The sequence below is a fragment of the Heterocephalus glaber genome, unplaced genomic scaffold, assembly GCF_053883595.1.
Source record: "Heterocephalus glaber isolate CG9 unplaced genomic scaffold, H.glaber_assembly_v1.0 deba00000281, whole genome shotgun sequence".
Taxonomy (NCBI): domain Eukaryota; kingdom Metazoa; phylum Chordata; class Mammalia; order Rodentia; family Bathyergidae; genus Heterocephalus; species Heterocephalus glaber.
In genome coordinates this window covers 15,673,851-15,701,536 of record NW_028258139.1, presented here as the reverse complement: position 1 = coordinate 15,701,536, position 27,686 = coordinate 15,673,851, and the positions used below count along the sequence as shown (strand labels likewise).

General features: G+C 40.1%; 1 protein-coding gene across 12 annotated transcripts in view; it reads right to left on the bottom strand.

The window, feature by feature from the left end:
- Trappc9 (trafficking protein particle complex subunit 9) overlaps nucleotides 1-27,686 on the bottom strand; it is a 737,148-nt gene that overhangs the window by 574,097 nt on the left and 135,365 nt on the right. For all 12 annotated transcript variants that reach the window (XM_087187236.1, XM_087187240.1, XM_004837901.4 and 9 more), the window contains one exon: nucleotides 11,851-11,977. In XM_087187236.1, the coding sequence (XP_087043362.1) occupies nucleotides 11,851-11,977 (127 nt within the window). The remainder of the gene's footprint in view (nucleotides 1-11,850; nucleotides 11,978-27,686) is intronic.

Sequence of the window (27,686 nt, the reverse complement as noted above, 5' to 3'; positions counted from 1 at the left end):
GTGCCAGAACCCCTGTGGCCCAGAGATCTGGGCCCAAGGGTAGCCTGTCATGAGAGGACCAGGCTGGAACCACCTGCCCTGCCCACAAGCTGCATGCCTTAGGCTAATGGCCTGCCTCCTCCAAGCCTAGGCTACTGTCTGCAACATGTTGGTGAACCCAATGCCTCCCACGCGGAGCTAGGGTAAAGACCAGGTTAAATGCTCCTGGCACAGTGCCCTCTGCTCAGCAGAGGGTGGGTCTTCTCTCTCTACTTCTCCCAGCCCCAAGGGGCCTGCCCACAGCAAGCAGAAGTGAAAGTCTCGTCCAAGCAAGCAGAAGGTCGCCCTTGGAAAGGCAAACATCCTCCCTGCTTTGTCCACATGGGTGACTGCTTATCCATCGCCACAGTCCATCCTCGTGTTCCACTGAAGACTCACTCATCTATGGAACCTGAGCATACTTAAGCATTGTTACGGTTTATATCCAGATGCCCCCTGCAGCCTCATGCACTCATAAGTGGGTTTCTGGGAGGTAACTGAATCATGGATACATGATACTCAAAAGTGGATTACTGCTGATAAGCTTACAGCTGCATGTGATTTTGGGAGTTGAAGCCTGGTAGGAGGAGAAAGGTCACTGGGGGCGTGCCCTGGAAGGGTCCCTCTACCTCCCTACCTCCCTCTCCTCTTGATCACTCTCTGCTTCCTGCCGCCATGCCATGAGCTGTCTCACCTCTGCCATGCTGCCATGCCTTGGAGCCAATGGACTATGGATTGAAACTCCTTCGATCTGTGAGCCAAAATAAACCTCTCCTCCTCTAATTTGAAGGTGTTAGGTATTGTGTCTCAGTGATGAGAAAGTAACTAAGACAGGAATTATGCTACCCAATCAAGCACCACAACCACATTCTGGGTTTGAGTACTACTACTGTCATGTCCACATTGTCAATGAGGAAACTGACACGAAAATGATGAAGTATATTTATACTCTCTGAGATTCCATGGGTAGAAACTGATGAAGACAAGAGGCACTATGCCTTCAACCCACAGCATTTTAAGATCTCCCTCTGAAGAGTCTGGCAAGATGGTAGCTAAGGTCTGGAATACTCTGAGGTCTGAGACTGGAAGTCAGGATAAGGTAGGTGTGGGGGAGACAAGAAGGGCTGGTGAGGGTGGGTACCCCCTAACCATGATGCATCTGCATGCTCTCCTTACACCACCTCCCACTTTGCCTGAAAGTAAGGCAAGAAGATGTGCAGCTCAGCCACCAGGTCGGGAGCAGAAGCTACAGGCCCACCTGAGACAAAACACTTTAAATCTATGTGCCAGGCTTCAGCTCTTCCTTGCCACCACATGGCAGTTCATGGAGGCCAGATGTTGATAAAGTGGGCCCCAAGACAGGGCACCTGGATCGCTGAGCAAGCCCAGGGAGGCCCTGGAAAACTGCCCAACTCATATCAAACTTGCATGAGTGAGATATAAAACTTTTGTGTATTGAATCACTAAGATTTCGGGATTAAATTTTCTGTCTCAGTGCTGCCTCTCCTATATTAACGAAGTCAAACAATCAAAAAAAAAAATTACCACCTTTCCCAGCTGGATGGGATCTCAGGTACCTAGTACAGTCCCATCCTGAACTACACAAAGTGTCCTACAGAACCCAATAGATAGGCCCATGTCCCAGGCCCAGTAGATTTTGGGTCACATATATAATATCATGCATCACCCACAATAATCCACACACCAGGGGATGCTTAGAAACTGATATTCTTCTCATCAAGGATTATACTCAACACACTTTCTCTGATTCCCTTCAAACTTCAACAGGCCACTGTGAGGACTAAGGTAATGCATGTCAAGTGCCTATCACAGCACCTGACAAACAGTAGGTCAACAAAGCCTTGCCTCCTCTTCCCCTCAAGACAATACTGTACTTATTTGTGAACACAGAAAGCAGTCCCTGGTGCAAAGATTACAACACTAGATGAAATGAAAACACTATGGTTTTGTCCCTGCTGAAAACATGCAGATGGACCCTGGACCCAACAGTGTCTGATCCTGAGCGTGTACTTGTGTGTAAAAGGATTCATTTTTCTTGGAACACGAAGTGCTTCCTGTTCCATACCATGGTTCTACCCAAAAGCAAGATGTCACCTGGATTTCTACGGAGTTCTCAGTAGTTCCCTCTGCGGGAAGAGAAAAGCTAGTCATATGAAAGGTTTATTAAATATGGGAAAGAATTCTGAGGGCATGTTCAGCTAGAAATGTGACCCAATAAACAGTTGTGGCATTCACTCACAGCTTGACATTTTGCATCAAATGTCATTTTATAAAAAGTACCCCCTAGAAAAACAATTGTTCAAAGCACCTGACCTAAAGGAAACATAATTCATTTAGCATAAGTTGCTGCAGAACCAATAATATTGTATTTGACCTCTGAAACTGCCATGAGTAAAGCAGAATTCCAGGGATAAAGCATCCAAGACTGGATTATTTTTAAAGATTCCACTTGGAAATTCTTCATGTTTTAAAAACCTGACTTTCCTTAAAAAAAAAAAAAAAAAACCTGACTTTCCTTAACATATTAAGGCTAATTGGGATCATGCTAAGCAACAGTGGAATGCTAATTAGGAAAGTGATAGAAAACAAACTGAGAGTAATGACAGAAAAAAAAAAAAAAAAAAAACCTCACCTTTTCCCCCATGGATTTTAACTCATCAACTGTACTTACAAGGAAACATATCTAGGAAGATACTGGATATCTCCTAACAGATGAGCAGTGATTAAAAGTGGGCTTATCTGCCCCATATTGGAACACAGCTCTGGGTCCTGGTGTGGCTGGAATCATGGGAAAGAAAAAAACCACACCAGCCAGGTCGTAAGGCAAGACCAGCCTATCCCACTGCAGAATGCCACTGAGCATCTCTTACTGTCTCCAGAAGCTCTAGTAGAAGAAATTTGCAAGCAAGGTTATGGCAACGATTACAAGTATGAGAGAAAAGTCTGGACCATGGGAGGAAGGAGGTAAGGCCATAGAGGCTGCATCCTAATTAGCATCTGAAAAACTGCCCAGAATGTTGGGCCTCTGTGCCCCTTTTTGAATAAATGCCTGTATTACTTCTTCAGATAGTAAACTTAACCTAAAAGTTTAAGTTTTAAATGCTTCCAAGCTACTCAAAGCAACTCAAAGCTCACTTTGGCTGGAGAGTTGGATGTTTATCAATTGAAATGGCCTCATTAAATCCAGAGCTCTTTTACAGGATGAAGAAGTTAGTTCATCAAAAAACAATCAGCAACTTCCTGCCCTTCTCTATTACCACCCCCAAATTAAAGATTCATTGGTTCACTGGAAACGGCACCTAAACTCTATTCTAGTTTCTTCTTTAATAATCCACAACATGATTATTTAGGGAATGAAATTCTACTGTGGGCTACTGTGTACACACTTGATCCTCTCTGCAGAAAACTCTGTAAGAAACAAAGTAAGGCTGCGTATAGTTTTAATTGGCTGCCCTCTACTGTAACTTCAGGCTGCAGTCCCCGGGATGGGCCTGGCAGCCACCTGGTGGATGAGATCATTCTTGACCATTATTGGGCCCCAAACAGTTAGCTGGGGCCAGGCCCATCCTGGGCTCTCAATATACATTTGATTAATTGAATTTTAGAGTAAAATTAAGCAGGGATATATTCTGGCTCCTTTTCCCATTAACCAGCATCACAATAACTTGGAACTACTTTGGGATGAACCTAGTTCATGCTCCCAGGCTTCAGAAAACAGGTGAGTCTTTTCCTGTAAGTTGCTAAAATGGCTGAGCTGTTAATGACTAAGAAAGGCCTCAATGGAAAAGATAATGGCTCCAAATGTCTCTTTCAAAACAAAGAAATCATAGTTTGAGACATTCCCAACAGTAAATTACCTTGCATCCTAACAACTCCATACAGCAGGTCTGAATACTGACTCATCAATGCAGGCATTTCCTAACCAACTCATTCTGTGACACAACAAGGAGCTCTGGTCCTCAAATGTGCCTCAAATGTGCCTCAAATGCCCCTGAGCTCTTCCTATGTCTACAGGGGTGACTTGCAAAGTCTGCCTTGAGGTTATTTTTGTTTTCATTTTTTGTGGGGTTTTATTAAAGAGTAAACTAATAGAGACCACATACTCAGGCACTGGACTCAGAGACACTTGGTGAATATATTCAAATAGTCCCTGGCTTGTTTCTAAGGAAACCTTGTCCCAGACCACAGCTCCTGCACCAGCTTCCCTCCAGTGAGACCAGGAGCATAGATTAGGAAGGGGCAGACAGCCCTCCCTAAGGTGTCCATCCTTGACCAGTCGCCATGAACTCACAGAAGGCCTGCAGTGTGCCAGGCACTGATGGAGCACCAGCAACATGGGTCTGCCACTCTCAATCAGCACCACTAGACACCTGCCATCTCTTCTTGACATCTGAAAATATAGCTCTGAGTTTTCTGCTGCTTATTTCCTGCCAAAAGGTTGCTTGTGGGAGGTCACACTGGGGAACAATTGACATATAAGCAGTCTTCTGCCATTCTACACATTCTTACGGTGTGGCTGCGTAAGCCAAATGACAGAGGTCCATACTGCTTTGTCCTCCAGGACAGCTGAACTGGCTCCAGGTCCTGGGTTTGCACTGATGAGTGTCAGTCTGATAGGAACCTGCTGAGACCTGAGGGGGGAGGGGGAGGCTGCAAAGGATTCCATTCAACATACTTTGACATCCTCTTCAGAAGAGGCTACAAGGAGTTCCCTGCAAACCCCTTACCATGAAGAGGTGAGTTTCCAAAACAGCAATGGTCTGTATCTGTTTATGAGGGAAACAGAGCCTTGTAGCCAGCCAAGTGTCCTTCTTGTTAGCAGTATCAAAATGTTTTCCCATCTCCAGGCATCACATAGGATCTTACGACTTTTAGCTACTAACAGAGCTCACTGGTATATTTTCCTATCCCACCCTTACTTTCCCCTCAGTGGATTACTGTAACAATTTTTAATATAATATTCAAATACTTCAAAATATATAACTGTATCAATATTACTTGGAACCATTTTGGGGAGAGTCCAGTTCATGCTAGACTAAGATCCTGGTGGCAAGCTTATTTATTAAGCAAAATAGGTCAAAATTTGCCCTCCTCTTGTCCTTCTTGCCCCTACCAATTCAATCCTGCAACCCTGGGGAGAGCAGAGCCAGGCAGGAGTATGCAAGCCTGGCATGGGCAGGCAGAGCCCAGCACGGGAGAAATGGCCACAGGGACACAGTAGCAGCCCACACGGATGCTGACAATGGTGACAAGTAGTGACAAATGGGAGAATGGGTCAGATGAGTAACTGTATTAATGACAAAGGGAAACAGGTTTCTTTCTGTTGATGAAGGAGCTACAGATATGAGAAAACTAGATAAACTCTGTGGTGTTGGAGAGGAATTGGAGGCATCCAAGTGTGATCATGGTTTTCAATAAGTATAAACAGATACTGAAATAAATACAGACATAAATGTGATTGTACAGAAGATACACATACAGAGAGACCGCCTAGCTCACTCCACTGAGAGCAGCAACCCCAACAGCAGCGAGCCCACACAACACCCAGATCTCACTTCTGACCTCTATTCTGCATTGAAAGGAATGGAGGCTCTTTGGAAAAATGGTTGCTGCAATAGAAAGGAAATACCCAAAGAATGATGGGCACATGACAAAAGTTACAGGAGCCAGCTTGAAGGGGCTCCCATGAACCAAACTGGGGACAATTTGAGCATCAGAATAATAATAACACAGACTGGATCATCATGAAAATATAGTATAGAAAACAATGAGTTGATTGACATACAGATAGCTGGATAGATGGATGGATGGATGGACAGATGGACAGACAGACATAACTACCACTCTCCCATTTTCCAGCTCTGAGATTTTCTGACTTTAGATAATATGAATTTTTGAAAAAAAAATAAAGTTATATTTTAACACTTCTTGAGAGTGATGGAACTTAATTCAGTTGATTTAATTTGATATGTACAAACAAGCATAATAACTGAGAAAATGCAGAGGAGTGACTTCTAATTAGAGGGAAGGCTCCCTCTTTAAGAACCTTGTCTGAAGAAACCTCCTTCCCCAGCACTCATGCAATTCCCATGAGGGATGTGCCCTCAGGCCTACTCGGGTGGAGGAAATTAGGGCTCAGAGAAGGTAACAGCTCTCTCAAAATCACACAATTAACTACAGTGTACAAGATTTGGACCTAAGACTACTGAATGCAATTATATGGTTTTTCCCATTTTACATTAAGGGAGTTTCCACAGGGGGGCACCAATAATACAGGCACATCAATCAACTGCAGGCACCTTCATGAAGAAAGGCTTCCTTCCACACCAGCATGTCTCACACGGTCAGGACAGAAGGAACTAAGAACAGGACATGGCACTAGGCCAGTCTAGAAAGATGATGCATGGCTTATCTTTGGGAAAAAGGGATCCTGCTTTGACCAGGAAAAGAGAAATGCTAAATAATGAAGAATTACAGAACAAGGACATATAATCCCAGTCTTCATATTTTCAAATGGTAAAAAGTCAGAAGAACAGCACAAAATTCACATTTGGCAAGCACATGAAAATAAGCCAATTTTTATCTATGGATGAAAAGTAATCCAGAATATATACTTGAGCCATTCATAGGTAAATGAATGCAACTTGAGCCCATACTATTGAGTGAAATAAGTCAGACACACCAGACACACAAATTTAAATATCACATGGTTTCTCCTATATGAGAAACTAAAAATATATATATAATATATATGTATACATACATAGAGAGAAATGGAGGAAATAGGGAGATCTTTTTCAAATGGATAGGGGAACAAGAGGAGGAAGTGGAAAGGAAGAGGATGGAAAAAATATGAAAATGTGCAAATTTTACAAATTTGGGAAGGGGACCAACAGTTGGAAAGAGCAGGGAGGGAAGGAAAGGGAGTTAAAAGAGAAAGAGAAGAGGGGCCGGGGATTTAGCTCAGTGGTTCCGCCGCCTGCCTCAAAAGTGCAAGGTCCTGAGTTCGATCCCCCATACCAAAAAAAAAAGAGAAGAATTAAGATGTATTATGTGCATGTACCAACTCCTCAAGATAACTGTAATCATTATGTACTAGAAACATCTACTAATAATAAAAACAAAAGTTGTGCTCAGCACTGAGTTCACTGGCAAGAAAGGATGTCCTGGAGAGTGGATGGCCTAGGTTTGATTCCAAAAAAATGTGGGCCTCCATGACAAATAATTTACTTAGAATTTTATTTTACATATCAGGTATTTGTATTTTAGTGATTACTGGTCTGACCCATGAGAATGATGAACCTCTGAGCTCTGTCAGAGTTATCTAAATATATTATACACATTGAGCCCCCTAAACACAGTGAGACCAGGGTGGAGGGTAGGGCAAGGGAAGTGGTGGGAAGGAGAATATGATCAAAGCATGTTATGCGCATGTCCATATCTGCCAAATTAAACCTATTACTCTGTATAAACAAAACAAACACACAAAAATTTCTGAAAGTTTAGAAAAAGAAAGTGGCAAGAATGATAGGATAAGCGTGTTTATAGCAAGAAGGAGTATTTGGAGGAGGATTAATGGCAATGTGTCTTTTACTATAACAAAATATGTATATTTAAATATATATAATATATACTATAATAAAATATATTTTTTTAAATATTTATAAAGCACCTATGATGGTGCCTGGCACGTTAAGAAAAAAAAGAAAATTAATCTGGAATAAAAACATAGCCCCAGACCTATGTGTTGGTAGGAACAGAATCATACAGCTGGCTCTGAGCCAGAAAGTCCACACGACCCAGGGCAACAACATGGAGCTCATGAAGTCAAGTCCTGGTGCCTCCACGCAGTGCTTTTCAGGGCGAAGTGCCAGGCTGGGTGGGCAGCTCCTGCTCAGCGCAGTGTCCGCTCCTATACACAGTACAGAGGCCGAAGTCAGGGCTTTCTGTTGGGGGCAGGGTGAATGACATAGGGCATCATCCACTGGAGTGATCCTGGCTGGCTGCCTCTGATCTCCCTTTCCCTTTCATGATGCCCAACAATTCCTAGGCTTTACTTTAGGGAACCACACACACCCTCCTATCAGCTATATCGTTTGGGGTGTGACTCAGACATCAGTCTACAACTCTGTGAGAGGCAATGGAAAGAAAGGAGATTCTTGGAGATGCTCCTAACAAGCCCGTGTCATCTTTCCCTCACAGGTGTTCCCAAAAACTACGTCCTCTTTTTTCCTAGACACCGTGAGAAGAGGATGTCAGGTCTGGAGCTGCTGCTACCATTCTGATGCCAGGCGGGCCCTGAAACTATTGCCTAAACTGCAGAGGGCACAGCTAAGACAGGAAAAGAAACCAACCCCTAATGAGTTGTTTGAACCCTGGCTCCAGCCCTGCCTGAATTCCTCCCTAGATTTTCAAGTGTGTGTGTCATAAATTCTCTTTTTGCTTATGTTAGTTTGGGTTGGGTCTTCTATCAACTGCCATACAAAGAACTCTAATGGATACATCTGCTTATACATTCTACACACACAATCATCTTGGGGCCAACAAAGACAAGAGCTATTCCAAGAGCTCTCAACGAGAAGGACTCAAAATGTCAATGGAAACATATAATTAAGTTCCATAAGTGCTAGCAAAAAAAGATGTGGCAGATACTGTTTGGCTGGCTAAGCCAGCATCAATTTCTGATTCCTCCCTTGCCCACCTACATTGTAGATTCTAAGAGAGCTATGTCTGCATTTTCTCGGCTCTTTCTTATAACTAGAAGTGGCCATAAGACACACTTCTAGTTAGTGACACTGGAGAAGAAGACCACTATGAATCTGTCAAGAACATTTTTGCTTTCTTAAACAAAAGATAGATGTCCCTATACATCCTTTTCTCCCTTCTTCCTGCCTTGGATATAGATGTGTTACCTGGAGCAGCTGCAGCTAACTGGTAATCATGAAGTAAAGACAGAATTGCCAAAAGGCTGTTTCTAGCTTCTTTGTAATAAAGAAAAATAACTTCCTATTGGGTTCCTAATTGTGTTAGGCTTCTTCTTTTTTGTGTTGGGTTTTTGAGTTTTCTTCAGTGCTAGAGATTAAACCCAGGGCCTCACACATACTAAGAAGCACCCTACCACTCAGCTATGTCCCCAGTCCTTTTTTTTTTTTTTGAGACAGGGTCTTGGTAATTTGCCCAGGTGGACCTGGAACTTACAATCCTCCTGCCTCAGCCTCCCGAATATCTGCCCTCAATCCCAAATATCTGAGACTGCAGGAGTGTGCCACTACACCCAACTAGTTTTGTGTTCTTCATAGCTGAAACAGTTCCTAACTTATATAGAAGGTAGAGTGATTTCTACTTTGGTGGCTTAGGAAAAGGCTTCATAAATGCTGTAATCTTTAAGCTAAATCTTGAAAGAGAACTAAGTATCATTAGGCAGAATAAGAGAACCAAAGATGTTCCAAACAGAAGATGAAGAACTAAACAAATAAAGACAGTCATACATTTTCCCCATTCTAAGTACTTCTGAAATCAGGGGCTTTGGGGACAATAGGACCAAGCAAATGAGGAGCTCATGATGAGTCAGAGATAGAGTGGGCCACAGGGGGCCACGTGAGGTAGGTGAAGCAAGCAAGCTGGATAATGTGCCACAAGCCAGGGGGAGAAGCACAGGCTCCAAGTAGCCCTGGCTTTCCAAATCCTCTGACAAATTCCCTCTCACTGCCAGGGTCCTCAGGCCAAGGAAGATCTACCTGCCTGCTGGGACACTCAGCAGGAAGGAAGTGAGCCTGAAGACTTACAAACAGCACTTGCTCAAGAGTTAACTAGCACCTTTCATCAAACCGTTCTCATGTTTTTAAACAGCTCAGGGATGGAAATCTTAACATGACAGTATTTTTCAGTTAATGTGCTGTTTGAAAACATGGGTATAAAAATGTCCCAAGAAGAGAACTAAAATCTACCCAATGCCATGTGCCAGGCCTATACTCCAGGCCTCTTTGCATGTCAGCTCAACTAGATGAAACCAAGCAAGCCCTTCTGTTTTACAAAAGGGACAATGAAGCTCAATGAAGCTACAGTTGTACCCAAGGTCACAAGCTAGTACAGCACAAGCCCAGGACCCCAAGTTCAACCACCAGGTTATCTCAGGGCCCAGCTGGCTGTCTTCTGGGCTGTAGGAACAGGCCCTTCCTCTGTGGCGCCAAGGCCCTGCCAGAACCAGTCCTTCCAGCATCAGTGACAAGAGACCTGTGTCCTTAGATGTTGAGATACAGCATCAGAAACCCAGAATGTTCTATGGGGCTCAGAATGTTCTATCTAATAAGCTTTCTAAATTTAAAAATGATCCATCATGACACAGATAACAAATTATTAAGAAAGGCTTTCTAACGTTTTTTAAAAAATGAATCATACCCTTAATCCCAAATCAAATACATTCCACTTCAGGTCTTACTCATAAAAAAGCCCAAAAGGGATGCTTTACTCTCTTGCTTTCCTCAGGGAGAAGGGAGTAGTGTGGGCCACAGAAGGACTGCATCTTTCCTCAGCCCATGTGCCACGGTGCTGTGAGACACTCCAAGCAGCAACCAGAGCGCCTACTTTCTGGAGCTGTGCCTGGCCACTGCCTGATGAATGGCCTCATGGATTCCCTTCAGAATGTCTGCGTAAAATCCAAGCAGGGACCTCTGTGCACAAAGACCCTTCCTGCCCCCACCTCTTAAGGCCACACAGTTCTCCACTGGCAACACAAACATGCTTCAAGGGAGTGTAGGCACAAAGAAAACCAGCATTTATTAAGCATCATAGCACACACTGTTACCTGTTACCGCACCGAATTTTCATAATGACCTCATGTGATGGGTCTTTGTTCTTAGCTGTGTACTGCAGTGGCAAGTGGAGATCTAAGCCAACCAAAATCCTGAAAGACCAGTGACTGAGTGGTGTCAGACAGTCAGCCTAAAAGTGGAGCACCAGCCGCTCCCGCTGCATTAGAAGACCAAAAGAGGCCTGGGAGGCAGAGCTAGGTTGGGACCATGTCCAAGAAGCTGTATGCATCCTAGGCTGCATGGAACCTAGGGTCACAGTACTTCTACTCAACAGTAAGATGCCAAGTTTCAACTGTTTCTTTCTGGGCTCCAAGCAAATCTTTCAGAAATTCAGAAGTCACATCACAAGGTTAGTTCATAAACTTTGTTTATGGGACCCACTCCCTCTGTGCATCCCAGAGATCTTCCACTCTCTAAAACCTTACAAAGGTTTAGGAGAGGCAGTAGCACAAGAAGCAACCACAGGACCTGCAGCTGCTATATAAGAGGTAACAGCAGACACTGTGGGGACACTGAGAGAGCAGCAAGACAAACAGGTGCCTGAAACCAGGGTGAGCAACCCAAGGAAGTGATGGGCACCAGCCTGCAACATGGGGAGAGTAAGCAAAGAGCAGGCAGGAGAGGAGCTGCCCCATTCCTGTGCCACTGCTATGGGGCTCAGACAGCAGAGCCAACTAAGAGCTGAGGAGCACAGAGGGAAGAGGCCACACTGGTCCCTCACAGCCCGGGAGTAAGGACATGGGCACAGAATCAGCAGGCTGCATGTTCAGATTCTCTGCCATTTGACAGGCACAGACTGAAGCAGGTATGGAAGCCAGGGATTTGACTCTCATCTGAGACACCTACACTTCAAGGACTGCTATCAGGATCATTGAAGCAATGAACCAGACACACAGTCAACCAGAATGGGTATTGTGACGATGTCTACGTGTCACCAGGGCATGGGACAGCCCTGCAGAAAGGCAGGCCTTGCCCCCAGGCAGCAGTGGACCCAACTCACTTGACGATGGGCAGCTTTGTGAAGGGTACTGGAGGCAGCATGAGCCCATCAGGGAGGGTGAGGAGCTCCATTGTGCCAGGACACTTGGATGTGTAGTTCTCCAGACTTTGAGTCACATCTTTCTTCTCTGAAAACAAAAACAAAATACAGGTTCATTAGGCAAAAGTAAAAGTGAGTGGCTTTTATTTGTTTAACTTGGTGCAATCCATCACAGTCCAACAAGTCCAATCTTCCAACAGAAATAAAAGGGCAGGCCAGGGACTTAGCTCAGTGGTTCTGCCACCTGCCTCGCAAGCGCAAGGACCCGAGTTTGATCCCTGGTACCAAAAAAAAAAAAAAGAAATAAAGGGGCACTGATCACCAGAGACAAGAACAAAGCCACAGCTTCATTTGATTTATCTGAATAATCACTAGCGGCTGCTCCACTTCAGGGCCTATGGATAAAAATAAAACTAACTTTCTATCCTCTAGGAGTTGTCCTTTACCTGAGAAAATAAATCCTTACCAGATTCCAAGAAAGGCAGTAGGCAGGATAGAGAACTGGTGTACTTCATAACAATATTTCTCCACCAAGCACACGTCAGGACTTGTCCCCAAACACCTTGAAGTCTATCTATAGGACTGGTACTTAAGCAAATAATCACAAATCAATACTTCTCATGCAAATACAGTTTTTGAGGTAAGACCGTTTTACTCTTCTACCTGACCCCTTTCAGAAAAGAAAAGAAAAGAGGACAGAAATGGAGGTAACAATGCTTTTGTACATGCCACACTCTAGACACTTGCACAGACTCCAAGATGTCCCCAGCACTGTGAGCCTGAGAGCTCACCACATGCTCTCAGATGGTAATAACTGGGGACAGCAGCCCACACCATCTCCTATTACACATGAAAAATCTGAAACCAAGAGAAGGGGGCTACCTGTCAAAGATCCTGCACTTGGCCCTAAGCTCATCTTCTCACTATAGCTTTTCAAAGAAATAAGAAAAGGGGCCGGGGATAGCTCAGTGGTTCCACCACCTGCCTGGCAAGTGCAAGGACCCAACTTCATCCCCGGTACACAAAAAAAAAAAAACAAGAAATGAGAAAAGTCAGAATTTGTGGGATGGGTATGGATTAGGATATAGTCAGAGCAGTCCAGTGAGACCCAGGCTTGAGTAAATAGCATGGCCTTCTCTACCTACCATGCAGCCAATGCAGGGGAAATAGTCAACCTTTCTGAGCCTCAGGTTCCTGCAGTAAGAGTAGTGCCTATCTAAGGAATCACCATGGATAAAATGAGATAGTACATTAAAAAACAATGACCCAGCAATGGATAAATTGGAATGATGACCACTTTACTATCACTATCCTCTAGCTACACTTAAGGAAATGCCAGATGGTGAGCAGAAAATAGGTAAATGACTATAGAGTCAGCCTAAGTGCTCCACTCAGGCTGGGGACCACAAGTAATAAATACCAAGCCAAAGACTTCCTAGATCTCAGGCACAGATATTGATAGATAAACTGCTGCTGTAGGAATTTTCTGTCTAAGCAGCCTTCTTTAAGAAGCAGAAAAGAATTATTTTTGAACACAATATAGTAATGATAATCTGCAATATGAAAAAAATCTTTAAATAATCAAATCATCACCAATTTATATCCCAAAGGGCTCTAGCTGATAACATGCAAATTATCTAATTTGCCTAATGTTGGGTAGAGCACTTACAGTTTAGGTGTCTTATTAGGTTAAATGATACACACACACTCTCAGTAAATGCTCCTAAAATGAAGAAGGAAATTAATCTATCAGTCATGCCTATGCTACTTGCAAAGTATCCAAAATGCCAGTAGAGCATCCAGCCTAAGCTGTGAGTAGCCTGGCTAGTAAGGAAGGAAGGTACACAGTAGCTGGGGTCAGGCACAGTCACTCCCGGCCCTTTCCTTCATCAGGGACCTTCGTGCCTGTGCTGAGGGTCCATCGTTTTCTTTGAAGGATTTCCTATGGGGGAGAGACCTCGGCATTCACTTATTCCCCTTGATTGCCACAGGGCACACCTCTCCAGCTGTGCCTGATGGCTCCATGCTAGACATGTTTTGTTTCACCCATGGCTATGGTCTGAGTGTGTCCTCCAAAATTCATGTGTTGGAAACTTTACCGCCAATCCAAGTGTCAGGACATGGGGCCTTTGGGGAGGTGTTCAGGTCATAGGATCTCTGTCCTTGTGAATAGATCAGTGCCATAATAAGAGTTTGGCCCCTTTTCATACTTTATGCCCTTCCACCTAGAGCCATGTGAGGATACAGCATCTTCTCCCTGCAGAGGACACAGTATTCAAGATGCCATCTAGCAAGCAGAAACCAATCCTCAGCAGAATGCCAGTGCCTTGATCTTGGACTTCCAGCCTTCAAAAGTGACAGAAATAAAGTCTTGTTCTTTGTAAAATACCCAGTCAGTGGTACTGTTACAGCAGCATAAACACACTAAGACCCTCACACATACATAGAGCCAAATACAAATCTTCTGCTGAGGTAGGACAGTCACCTCATTCAGGAAGATAGAAGGTCCAGGGACATGATCAGTTCATAGAATGATTTTTAATGGTTTCCTGCTTTCATTGCTGTCACCACACTCCTATCCAGAGGTGCTGACTTCTTCAGGGCACAGGAATATGGACTGCTTCCCAGTTTTTCTTGTCCCACTGCAACCACAGGGCCTCGTGATCATTTCAGTGAGGTTTGCAGAGTGAGCTGCTGTTGTTCAATCCCCAGGATGGCCTATCCATTATAGTTTCCATTGACCTTTCTCCTAATGGATTTGAGCATCTGCTATAAATTGTTGCCCAGATCTGTTATTTAATCAGGGATTACAAAATAGTGACTTTCTAATTCTCTAATTTCTCTGCACTTATAATAGAATTTGTATTTAAGGGAGGATTTTCTCCTCATCAACCATTTGGTTATCCTAAACATGGATGATATTGACGGGAGGATTAATAAAAATGATCGCATTTTTTGTTTCATTCACTGAGTAGAAAATGGTGCCTGATTAGCTTCAGAGATGGCTGAGGAGCTGTATATTATTGGATACCATTATAAAGCGGTAGATTTTTATGTACTTAGTTGGTGTCACGTTCTTTTTGATGTTCAGATTGTCCCATCTTTGTCCAGTGGGACTCCCTTCAGGTTAGTTCCTATTTCCTTTGGATATGGCATCATTACTCTTTGATAGCTTGCTTTCTTTCCAGCCCCAGACCTGAATTAAACCACTTCTTAGAGCTCTGATGCCTTTTAGTAGGAAGTAGTGTTCAGAGATCAGAACCTGGAAGCTAAGAATGCTCACAGCTACAGGATGTTCACAGTCTCTCTAGGCCTTTATAGAGAAAAAGACAATTTTTAAATGTTTAAAGTGCTGAGATTGTAAGTAATTTTTACTTTAAATTTTTAAAAAGTTTCATGACTAAATATAAAGGGTTTGGTACTACAAGCTCCTTAAAGGGGAGAATATCTTGTCATCACTCACAATTCCATTTTCTAAGCACTTTCTATATGCCAAATATTATACTATGCTGTTCAGACTATAAAATTCTTAAGGCAAGGGATCCTAGTTAATAACAGAACCTTAATATTTTCTCATTCAAAATAGATATGTAATGTCCTCCTACAAAATCCCTGCCAAAGGAGGATAAAGGCATTATTATCCCCCTTGAAAGATGATAAAATTTAAAGGGGAAAATCTTAGAGATCTGATTATAAATGGGTATTAAATGCTACCAAAAATAATTAGTAATTTTAAGCATAATATTAACATTAAGATTATACATGAAAATTCCATTTTTTACCAATGCATACTAAAGTATGAAGATGTGAAATGACATGAGGTCTCAGAGATTTTCTTTAATCCGGTAAAAAAAAAAAAGAGGTGAGGTAAATTGTGTGCAAAGCTCAAAGACCACTGAACCTAGGCAATTGATACATAGGGAGCTGTCCTACTGCCCTCAACAGCCATATTTTTCATCCCAGAAGTTTAAAAATCCATGCAGACAAAAGATAAATTTTAATAAAAACTAGCTGCCACTGAATTATATTCTTTATAGAAGCAGAAAACGTGATCCCAAATTTTTGATCATAAACAATTCACAGGCCATTTAGCATTTCAAGAGTTGACACTGACATGAAAACCAGCACATCATGATTTCACAATTTATTCTTGTTTCTTTTAAGTAATAATCTGCGACAACCATGTTTTCATTAAGTCAGTTGTGATGTTCTAAACAGGTAAGGAATAGAAAGAGGAGAAAGAAGTACAGTTTTTCCTAAATCTAAGAGGAAAAAAAAGGACAAATAAAAAGAAGGATACAGAGGGAAAAATGCAGATGTGGTTTGATACAACCTGAAATTATATTCTCAGAACAATTCTAGTACTTCCACTTACAGAAGCCACAATTAATACTTGAATTGTTTTGGACTGAGGATTTAGCTCAGTGGCACCACACCTGCCTCACAAGCTCAAGGTCCTGAGTTCAATCCCTGGTACCAAAAAACAAAAAAAAAGAAAGAAAGAAATTATTTGAATTGTTTTAATGAATATTATTGATCTTTTGACATAACAATGTTGTTCAGAAAAGGGAATACTGTCACTATAAATGTAGATTAAAGAAAATAGTACAAAGGAAGCTCGCCGCCTCCATCTCAGGCTCCGAGGGCAGAGAAGCTCAGCCAGTCCCAGCACCCAAACGGAAGCTCCCCCGCCACCATGCCAAGCTCCTAGGGCAGAGAAGGTGAGCCGCATGGACACCAGAAGCACAGCTCCACCCCCTCAGGGAAATGAGAAGACACATAAACAAGCCTCAAAAACAGATTTCCAGATCACCTATAGCAACCCCAAAGGGAAATGTGATGGAACAATCTGATACTCAACCACCTGGACTCTGAACTGGCAACAAAAGAGGATCTGGGAAAAATGAAATCAGAAATAATTACTCAGATAACAGCAAAGATTGTGCTCATGGTGCAAGACATGATTAATAAATCTAGAGAGGACACAGATAAAAAAAACAGAGGATCTGAGGAACATGATGGAATACCAACATAGGAAAAAAATGGAATCCATAAAACAGATACAAACCGATTTCCAAGAGATTAAAAACTCCATCGAAAGTCAGCACAGCAGAATGAACCAATGTGAGGATAGAATTTCACATATAGAAGTTAAGATTGCAATTAGTGAGGAGGAAAATAAAAATTGCTTTAAAATTGTAAGGGAACATGAGAAATCAATCCAGCAGCTGCTAGACAATGCAAAGAAGAATAACATAAGACTGATTGGAGTCAATGAAGAAAGAGGAAAGACTCCAGATGACATAAAAAAACTGTTCACAGAAGTGATGGCAGAAAACTTCCCAAGCAGGGGAAAAGAACTTGACATAACAGATAAGTGAGGCATATAGGACTCCAAATAGCCTTGATCAAAAAAAAATCTATACATAGGCATATAATAGTTAGGATTCCAGAAATCCAACAGAAGAACAAAATTCTACAAGCAGTGAGAGAAAAGAAACAAATCACATACAAAGGAAAGCCCATCAGAATCACACCAGACTTCTCAATGCAAACCCTCAAGGCAAGAAGAGCTTGGAGTGATGTATTTCAAGTCCTAAAGGAAAACAGCCTCCAACCCAGACTGATGTAGCCTGCAAAACTATCTTTCAAAATTGATGGAGAAATAAGATACTTTCATGATAAAGAGCACCTCAGGAACTTCATGAATATCAAACCGGCACTCCAAAAACTTTCAGACAATACCCTAGGAAAACACAATGAGGATCACAAACCCAGGAAACCCACCAGAATGAATCCATTGGGTGTGACAAATTAAAAGCAAAGGGGGAGAATCCAACAAAAAGAAAAAGCCATGACAAGGCTTTTAAAACTTTTAACTTTATCTCCCTAATGAGTGTATAATTCAATCTTATTATTGTACTGATCAGTATTTTTCTGATTCTAGAGTTGCACACCATTCTTTGTGCTATACTGGCTCTTTATCATCTTCTTATGTCTACATTTTAATTGGGTTGTCTATTAATGAGCTCTAAGAATTCTTTATATATTCTGGTCATAGGTTATATGCATTGTAAATATGGTCTGTTTAAGGACTACTTTTCATTTTGATGATGTCATTTGAAGTTCTAAATTTTGATGGAATCTCATTTATCAATTTTTTTCTTTTATACATCATGTTTTTTGTATCCTAGGTAGTTCTTGCCTACCCTGAATTCATAAACATTTTCCCTTATAATTTCTTCTTAAACTTTTATACTTTTAAGCTTTCTTATTTAGGTTCATAGATCCCATCAAGTTATTTTCATGTATGGAAATAAAAGGTTGAGGTTAATTTTTTACATACGGATACCAGGTGTTCTAGTGCCATTTGCTGCAAACACTATCTCTTCCTCGGCTCTTGAATTGAGTTTATATTCTATAAAACGCTAATGTTAAATAATCTTTCAAAACTCAGGGGACCATATATGTGTGGTTCTATTTCTAGATTCTCTGTTTTATTCAAATGATCTATATGTCTTTCCTTACACCAACACTGCCTTGATTACTGTAGCTGTAGAAGAAGTCTTAAAATTAGGTACTAAACGTCTTCCAACACTATTTTTGTTTTTGTTTTTGTTTTTAACTTTTCTACATCCTTTGTACTCCTACATAACTTTTAAATTTCAATATCCAATTCTTCATTTATAGCAAGTATACATAGACCTGAATTTTTATATATACCTTGTGTTTTCTAATCCTGCTAAATTCAAGTACAAGTTCTAGGGGCTCCTAGAGATTTCTTAGTATTTTCTCTGTAGATGATCATTTCATCTACATATAAAGATTTGGCTTCTACCTTGCCAATCCTATCCTAGTTGTGTCATTTTATTGCCAGACTATTTTGGTGGGGCCTAGGTTTCAAAGTTTAATGGACAGATAAAGAGTAAGCATATCTACCCTTGTTCCCCACCTTAAGGAGAAAGCATTGTATCTTCGCCGTTCATATAAGGCATTCTCGCTGGAAGTATGGAGTACATGTCTTTAATCTGTTGAGAAGGTTCTGTTCTACTTCTAGTCTCCTGATAGCTTTTACCATGAACAGCTGTAGAATTTAGTCCAATACTTTTTCTCCAACTAGTGACAGGATCATATGGCTTTTTCCTTTCCTCTGTTAAAATGATGACTTTTGGGAGTGGATCTTCCAATGCTGAACCAACACTGCCATCCCTATAACAAAACCACTTTCTACATCCTGCCAGATCTGACTTCTAATAGTTTGTTTTGTTAAACAAATTTCTATCTATGTTCATACTTTTTTCTTCTATTATCTTTATCCAGTTTTAGGATTAGCACAATGTCGAGTTCCTAAAATGAGGGGAGAAGTGTTCCTTCTTTTTTCTGCTTTAATTGTTTGATATAATTTATCAGTTAAAATGTTTATGAGCCTGCTGATGTCATATAGGTAGGTTTTCAAGCTAGGAATATACTTTCTTTAATAGGGGCTATTCAAATTTTATATTTCCTCCAGAGTTAGTTTCATTAATTTGTCTTCTAAGTTACTTTTTAGAAGTTGTCAAATTTATTTCAAAAAAGATTTCTGTAATATGCTTTCTATATCCTTTTAAATTTTGTAAAATCTGTGGTAATGTCTCCTAGATCTTAATATTGCAATTTTAAAAATGTATAATTGATATTGTGTAACAGGAAGAAAAGGTCTAAAAGAGCAGCGGAATTGGGAGGGGTAGGGGAAGGGAAAAAAGGGAAAGGAAAAAATATGAGAAGAGGAAAAACATGGAAACAAGGTCTTTGCAAATAGGGAAGGGTGGAGGGGGTGAAGGGAGGGCAGGGGTAGGGGAAAAAAATAAGAACCAAGATACTCATGTAATGGTACAAGATCCCAATGATGAATGTAACTGTATTTTATATCTGAAATGTACCAATAAAGTTAATGGGGAAAAAAAAAGAAAATAGTACAGAAGTTCCTAAAGAAAATAAAAATACATCTACCAAGCCCACAATCCTGCCTCTGGGCATATACCCAAAGGAATTGAAATCACTCCCTCTTAAAGACATCTGGATTCCATGTTCTCTGCAGCATGATTCACAATATTCAAGATACAGAAACAATCTAAAGGTCCACTGATGAAACAAATGGATAAAGAAAATGTGAGATATATACAATTTAATATTATTCAGCCTTAGAAAAGGAGATCCTGCCATTTGTCCCAACATAGTTAGAACTGGAAGACATTATACTAATTGAAATACACCAGAAACAGAAGATAAATGTTGCATAATATCATTTACATCTGGAATTTTTATAAAGGAGCACAAGAACAGAGAGATATCCTGGTGTGTATGGGGGGGGGGTGTCCTTCCAGGGAGTATAAAGTAGCCAACATGCAGAATGGACAGGTCTAGGGCTCTAATGTGATCGTGAGGGCTAAGTTAGTAAAACTGCATTGCACTGGGAATTTTTGTTAAACAGGTACACCCTAGCTGCTCTTGTCACAAAAAACTACGTAAGATGATAGGTATGTTAATCTATTTCACTGTAATAACCATTTTAATATTTATATGTAACCCATGGCATTATGTTGTGAGCCTCAAATGCATTTCATTTTTTTAATAAATAAAGGAATAGAAATATTCACAGTTTCTCTAAAGTTGGAGGTTTTAACACTCCTTTATTGAAATAATTAGAAGAATATGTAGACAAAAATCAATCAGGATACAGAAGTTTTCAACAAACTATCAAACATCTTCTCCTAATTGACATTTATAGAACACTATACCCATCAACTGCAGAATACAAATTCTTTTCAAGCACTCGTGAGAAATTTACCAAGACAGACCATATGTTCTGCTATACAACAAATCTCAATAGATTTTGAAAGATTGAAATCACACACAGTATATTCTCTAACTGTAACATTAAAACAGAAATCAGTAACAATAGCAGATCTACAAAAGCTCTAAATACTTGAAAGTTGAGCAACACATACATCCAAATAAAACAAAAGTTAAATTTTAAAAATATTTCTAACTGATTGATGATAACACATGTCAAAATTTGTGAGCTGCACCTGAAGCAGGCATAGAGGGAAATTTAAAGGTTTAAATGTTTATATTTAAAAAAGAAAGGTCCATAATCAAATATTTAAGTCTCTGCTGAAAAGCTAGAAAAGAACATTTCCAAAGTAAAGCAGAAAGGAAATAATAAAATAAAAAAGGAACAACAAATAAAATCAACAACATCAAATATTGGTTCTTTGAAAAAAATTAATACAACTGATAAACCCCTAGAGAGAAACACAAATCATGCATATCAGGAATAAGAAGGAGATAATATTCTATACTCATTAAAAGGATAATAAGGGAATATTATAAACAACACATGCCAACAAATTTGATGAAATACATAAATTCCTAGAGGGGGAAATGACACAAAAAAAATGATAATCTTAATAGCCCTGTTTATTAAAACTCCCATTAAAGGGCCGGGGATTTAGCTCAGTAGTTTCGCCATCTGCTGTGCAAGCACAAGGACCCAAGTTCAGTCCCTGGTACCAAAAAAAAATTTTTAAAACCTCCCATTAAAAAAGTTCCTATCCCAGATGGCATCACTCACATGCTCTATCAAACCTTAAAGGGAGAAACAATATCCATGTCACACAAAGTCTTCCAGAAAACAGAGGAGGAGGGATGAATTCCCAGCTCCTATTATAAAGCCAGTATAACCCTGATTCTACAACCTGATAAATAATTAAAAGAAAATAAAATACCAAGAGCAACATAAGAGTTTTTAGCAGTCTTGCAGAACTAAAGAGGCAAACATCAGCAGCATTGAGGACCCACCAAGAAGGAGAGAATGCCAGGTAACACCCCAAGTTCTCAGATGCCATCCCCAGAGCACTATACAGTAAGAAAAAGCCCAAGCCTGACAAGCTGGCTATGCACTGACACACAGATACGAGTCAGGGCAGTTTCTAAGAAGTGGAGAATTAGTGAGAGAAAGGACAATACTTAGATATAAGTCTAACAATTTAAACAATCAATTTTTGAGACATGGTATATGCCAGGTGTGGTATAAAGTCCTAGAGATCTGGAGATCTTTAGACATGATCAAGGATGCCACTTCTAATTAATTACTTATGAATCAGAGTGAAAAAGATCTGATGTTCCAATGACCACATGAGCTGAAGAAGGAGACAGACATGATGGACTGCAGAGGGAGCACTGTGGAGGCCAAGTAAGATAGGCAGCCTATAGGAAGAGGGAAAACATGGGGTGATCTGATCGATGACACTGGTATAAACATGGCAAGTCTGAGTCACAAAGGGATCACTCAGAGGATGGAGAGACCAAAAGACTGCTTAATGATGAAAAGGAAAGTGCATGGAGCATGGGGTAGACTCCTGAGCTCCAGGAAAACCAGCAAGGGGAACATTGCCTAAAGTGGGTGGGTAACAAAAGAAACAAATGGAGCCCAAGGACAACATTCTTAGAAACACAGAGGTAAGGGGCAGCGAGAAACTGAAGAATTAATAAGTAGGTTTGAGAAGAAACCTAGAAGTTTGGGATGAAACTCAAGAAGTCCGAGGATGAGTTTTCTGGAAAGGAAAAATGGGGGTAAATGTGATAGAAATGTCCATGAGGATCACCACACTTGCAAGTTAAGTAGTCCTTTGCGATCTTAAAAAGAAACTTCAGTGGCTGCAGGAACCCAAGAACAACAAGTTGAAAACTGAGTGGGAAGAGGGATCATGATGACTAGTCCCTCCTTGAGTAAGTGAGATTTAAAGTGTATACAGGAGCGCACATGAGGAGGCTTCCAGGCTGCCGAACCACCCCCGCAAGCACAAAGCACACAGGAGGTGAGCCTCGCACCAGCAGCAACCCCCTCCTCCGTCAAAATGAGAAGACATGTAAACAAGTCTCAAAACCAGACTTCCAGATCACCTATAGCAACCCCGAAGGGAAATGACATGGAACACTCTGATATTCCACCACCTGCACTCCCTGAACTGGCAACAAAAGAGGATCTAGGAAAAAATGAAATCAGAAATAATTTCTCAGATAACAGTAGAGATTGTGCCAATAGTGCAAGACATGATTAATAAATCTAGAGAGGAGCTCAGGAACAGGATGGAATCCCAACACAGGAAACAAATGAAATCCATAAAACAGATGCAAACAAATTTCCAGGAAATTAAAAACTCCATTCAAAGTCTACACAGTAGAATGAGCCAATGTGAGGACAGAATTTCAGATATTGAAGATAAGATTGCAATTAATGACAAGGAAAAGAAAATTGCTTTAAAATTGTAAGGGACCACAAGAAATCAATCCAGCAGCTGCTAGAAGATGCAAAGAAGAATAATATAAGACTGATTGGAGTCAATGAAGAAACAGGAGAGAGTGCAGATGACATAAAGAAACTCTTCACAGAAGTGATGGCAGAAAACTTCCCAAGGAGGGGAAAAAAACTTGACATACAGATAAGTGAGGCATACAGGACTCCAAATAGCCTTGATCAAAAAATATCTACACATAGGCATATAATTGATAAGATTCCAGAAACCCAACAGAACAAAGTTCCACAAGCAGTTAGAGAAAAGAAACAAATCACATACAAAGGAAAGCCCATCAGAATCACAGCAGACTTCTCAATCCACACCCTCAAAGCAAGAAGAGCTTGGAGTGACCTATTCTAAGCCGTAAAGGAAAACAGCCTCCAACCCAGATTGATGTACCCTGCAAAATTATCTTTCAAAATTGATGAAGAAATAAGATGCTTTCATGACAAAGAGCAACTTAGGAACTTCATGAATACCAAACCAGCACTCCAAAAAATTTTAGACAATATCCTAGGAAAAGACAATGAGGATCACAACCCCAGGAAGCCCAACAGAATGAATCTGTCAGGCACTACAAGAAAATAAACGCAAAGGGGGAGAATCCAACAAACAGAGAAAGTCATGACAATGATAAGTCAATATGTATGAGTTATAACCATCAATGTTAATGGTCTCAATTCACCAATCAAAAGAAATACACTGGGATAATGGGTCAAGAAGCAAGATCCAACAATATGCTGCATACCAGAAACACATTTAATTCAAAAAGAAACTCCTAGTCTGAAAGTTAAAGAGTGGAAAACAATACTTCTTGTGACAGGAACCAAAAAAAAAGGCAGGAGTAGCTATCCTCTTTGCAGATCAAGTGGATTTCAAATGAAAATCTGAAATACTCTGGTCCCAAGAATTTCAGATAAGGGATACTCAACTTGTATGTACAAATCTATTGTGAACATGTGTTTTCATTCCTCTCAAGTAAAAACTTAAGAACAGGACTGTTGATTCTTAGCAGTAATACAAGAAGGGGCCAGGGATTTAGCTCAGTGGTGCCATCACCCACCTCGCAATGCAAGGTCCCGAGTTTGATCCCCGGTACCACACACACACACACACACACACACACACACACACACACACACAAAACAGTAATACAAGAGATTTCTATATTGTTTTCCAAAATAGTTTCATCATTTCACATTCACATTAGCAGTATTAGACAGTTCTAATTGGTTCACACCAAAGCTGACATTTGTTCTTTTCAAACTTTTTACTTCATCTCCCTAATGAGTGTATAATTCAAACTTGTTATTGAACTGATTAGTATTTTTCTGATTCCAGTGTTGTACCCCTTTCCTTGTGCTATACTGGCTATTTATCATCTTCTTGTGTCTACTTTTTAATTGAGCTGTCTATTAATGAGCTGTAAGAGTCTTTAAATATTCTGGTCATAGGTTATATGCATTATAAATATGGTCTGTTTAAGGACTATTTTTCATTTTCTTAACAATGTCATTTAAAGTTCTAAATTTTGATGGAATCTCATTTATCAATTTCTTTCTTTTATACATCATGTTTTTTATATCCTAGGAAATTTTTGCCTACCCTAAATTCATGAACATTTTCCCTTATAATTTCTTCTTAAAGTTTTATACTTTTAGTCTTTTATATTTAGGTTCATAGATCCTTTCAAGTTATTTTTATGTATGGAAATAAAGAGTTGAGGTTAATTTTCTATATACAGATACCAGGTGTTTTAGTGCCATTTGCTGAAAACACTATCTTTTCCTCTACTTTTGAATTGAGTTTATGTTCTGTAAAATGTTCATGTTAAATAATCTTTCAAAACTCAGTGGGGGCTGGGGATTTAGCCCAGTGGTTCCGTTGCCTGCCTCGCAAGCGCAACGACCCGAGTTCGTTCCCCGGTACCAAAAAAAAAAAAAAATACTCAGTGGACCATATATGTGTGGTTCTATTTCTAGATTCTCTGTTTTATTCAAATGATCTATATGTCATTCCTTACACCAACACTGCCTTGATTACTGTAGCTTTAGAGGAAGTCTTAAAATTAGGTACTGAACGTCTTCCAACACTTTTTTTTAACTTTTCTAGGTCCTTTGTACTCCTACATAACTTTTAAATTTCAATATCCAATTCTTCATTTATAGCAAGTATACATAGATCTGAATTTTTATATATACCTTGTGTTTTCTAATCCTGCTAAATTCAAATACAAGCTCTAGGGGCTCCTAGAGATTTCTTAGTATTTTCTCTGTAGATGATCATTTCATCTACATATAAAGATTTTACTTCTACCTTGCCAATCCTATCCTAATTGTGTCATTTTATTACCAAACCATTTTGGTTTGGGCTTATGTTTCAAAGTTTAATGGACAGATGAAGAGTAGGCATATCTGCCCTTGTTCCCCACCTTAGGGAGAAAGCATTGTATCTTTTTTTTTTTTTTTTTTTTTTTTGGTACCGGGGATTGAACTCGGGTCCTTGTGCTTGCGCAGCAGGCGGCAAAACCGCTGAGCTAAATCCCTCACCCAAGAAAGCATTGTATCTTCTCCATTCATATAAGGCATTTTTGCTGGAAGTATGGAGTACATGTCTTTAATCTGTTGAGAAAGTTCTGTTCTACTTCTAGTCTCCTGATAGCTTTTACCAAGAACAGCTGTGGAATTTAGTCCAATACTTTTGCTCCAAGTACTGACAGGATCATAAGACTTTTTCCTTTCCTCTGTTAAAATGATGACTTTTGGGGGTGGATCTTCCAATGCTGAACCAACACTGCCATCCCTATAATAAAACCACTTTCTACATACTGCCAGATCTGACTTCCAATAGTTTGGTTTTTTTAAACAAATTTCTATCTATGTGCATACTTTTTTTCTTCCATTATCTTTATCCAGTTTTAGTATTAGCACAATGTTGATTTCCTAAAATGAGGGGAGAAGTGTTCCTTCTTTTTTCTGCTTTAATTGTTTGATATAATTTATCAGGTAAAATGTATATGAGCCTGTTGTTGTCATATAGGTAGGTTTTCAAGCTAGGAATATACTTTCTTTAATAGGTGCTATTCAAATTTTATATTTTCTCCAGAGTTAGTTTCATTAATTTGTCTTCCAAGGTACTTCTTAGAAGTTGTCAAATTTATTTCAAAAAGGATTTTTGTAATATGCTTTCTATATCCTTTTTTTTAAATTTGGTAAAATCTGTGGTAATGTCTCCTAGATATTGATATTGTAATTTAAAAAATGTATAACTGATATTGTGTAATAGGAAGTAAAGGTCTAAAGGACCAGGGGAAGTGGGAGGGGCAGGGGAAAGGAAAGAAGGGAAAAGAAAAAATATGAGAAAAGGAAAATAATGGAAACAAAGTCTTTGCAAATAGGGGAGGGTGGAGGGGGTGAAGGGAGGGCAAGGGAAGGGGAAAAAAATAAGAACCAAGATATTCATGTAATGGTACAAGATCCCAATGATGAATGTAACTGTATTTTATACCTAAAATGTACTGATAAACTTAATGGGAAAAAAAACTCATAAAATCAAAAGTTCTTTTCAAAAAAAAATAAAATAAAGTGTGTACAGGCAGGGTTTCAAAGTCAGGCCCTCAGCTCTGGGCCACATCTGCAGGCTGATTTAACCCATGGAGTAAGACATTATCATTAACCTTTCATAGGGAAGAGACAACAGAGGATCCAGATAATAAAGAGCTGTCTAAAGTCACACTGCAAGGGAGCAAGACTGAGATTTTAATCGCAGCCTTTTCAAATCTAGTATTTTTCTACCAAACAAAACAACTTCCTTGAGTGTCACTGCACCCATTTTACAGAAGGGCAACTTGAAGCTTGTGACTTTCGAGAGGTTACTGTGGTAATAAGTGGCTAAACTAAATTCATACTCAAAAGCTCTGAGTTCAGACATTTTTTTCTCATTTTATCACACTGCCCACTCAGACTGTGCTCCAGTATGTAAGAAAAAGAGATATCTTGAACAGCCAGTCCAACAGCTGCAGCAAGTTAAATGCCCTGTAGAGCAAGAAAAATCAACTCAGCTTTTCTTCCCTCTGCATATACATTCAAGTACCATAATGGTCCGGCAACAAAAGATGATGAAAAAATCACCGGCCACTACTCTAAAGATTAATGTTATGACAGGCCAGGAGATATCTAAGACCTGTCATGAAATGAGAAAACAAGGCTTTTCCTTTAACAGAATACTGATGCACTTGGATAAACTTGCAGTGAGCCTTTCATTAACATTGCCTTATATTTGTTCTTCACTTAATTTGCATAATGACAGGTTGGAGTCTCTGATAAGCAATCATTGAAGTGTACCAAGAAAATTAAATATTTCTGTGTTCCCTTCACCTACACAAACATGTCCCACCAAAATAAAAAGCAATTATGTTAAGCCATATAATTATCTATTTAAAGTGCTACCTAGAAATAT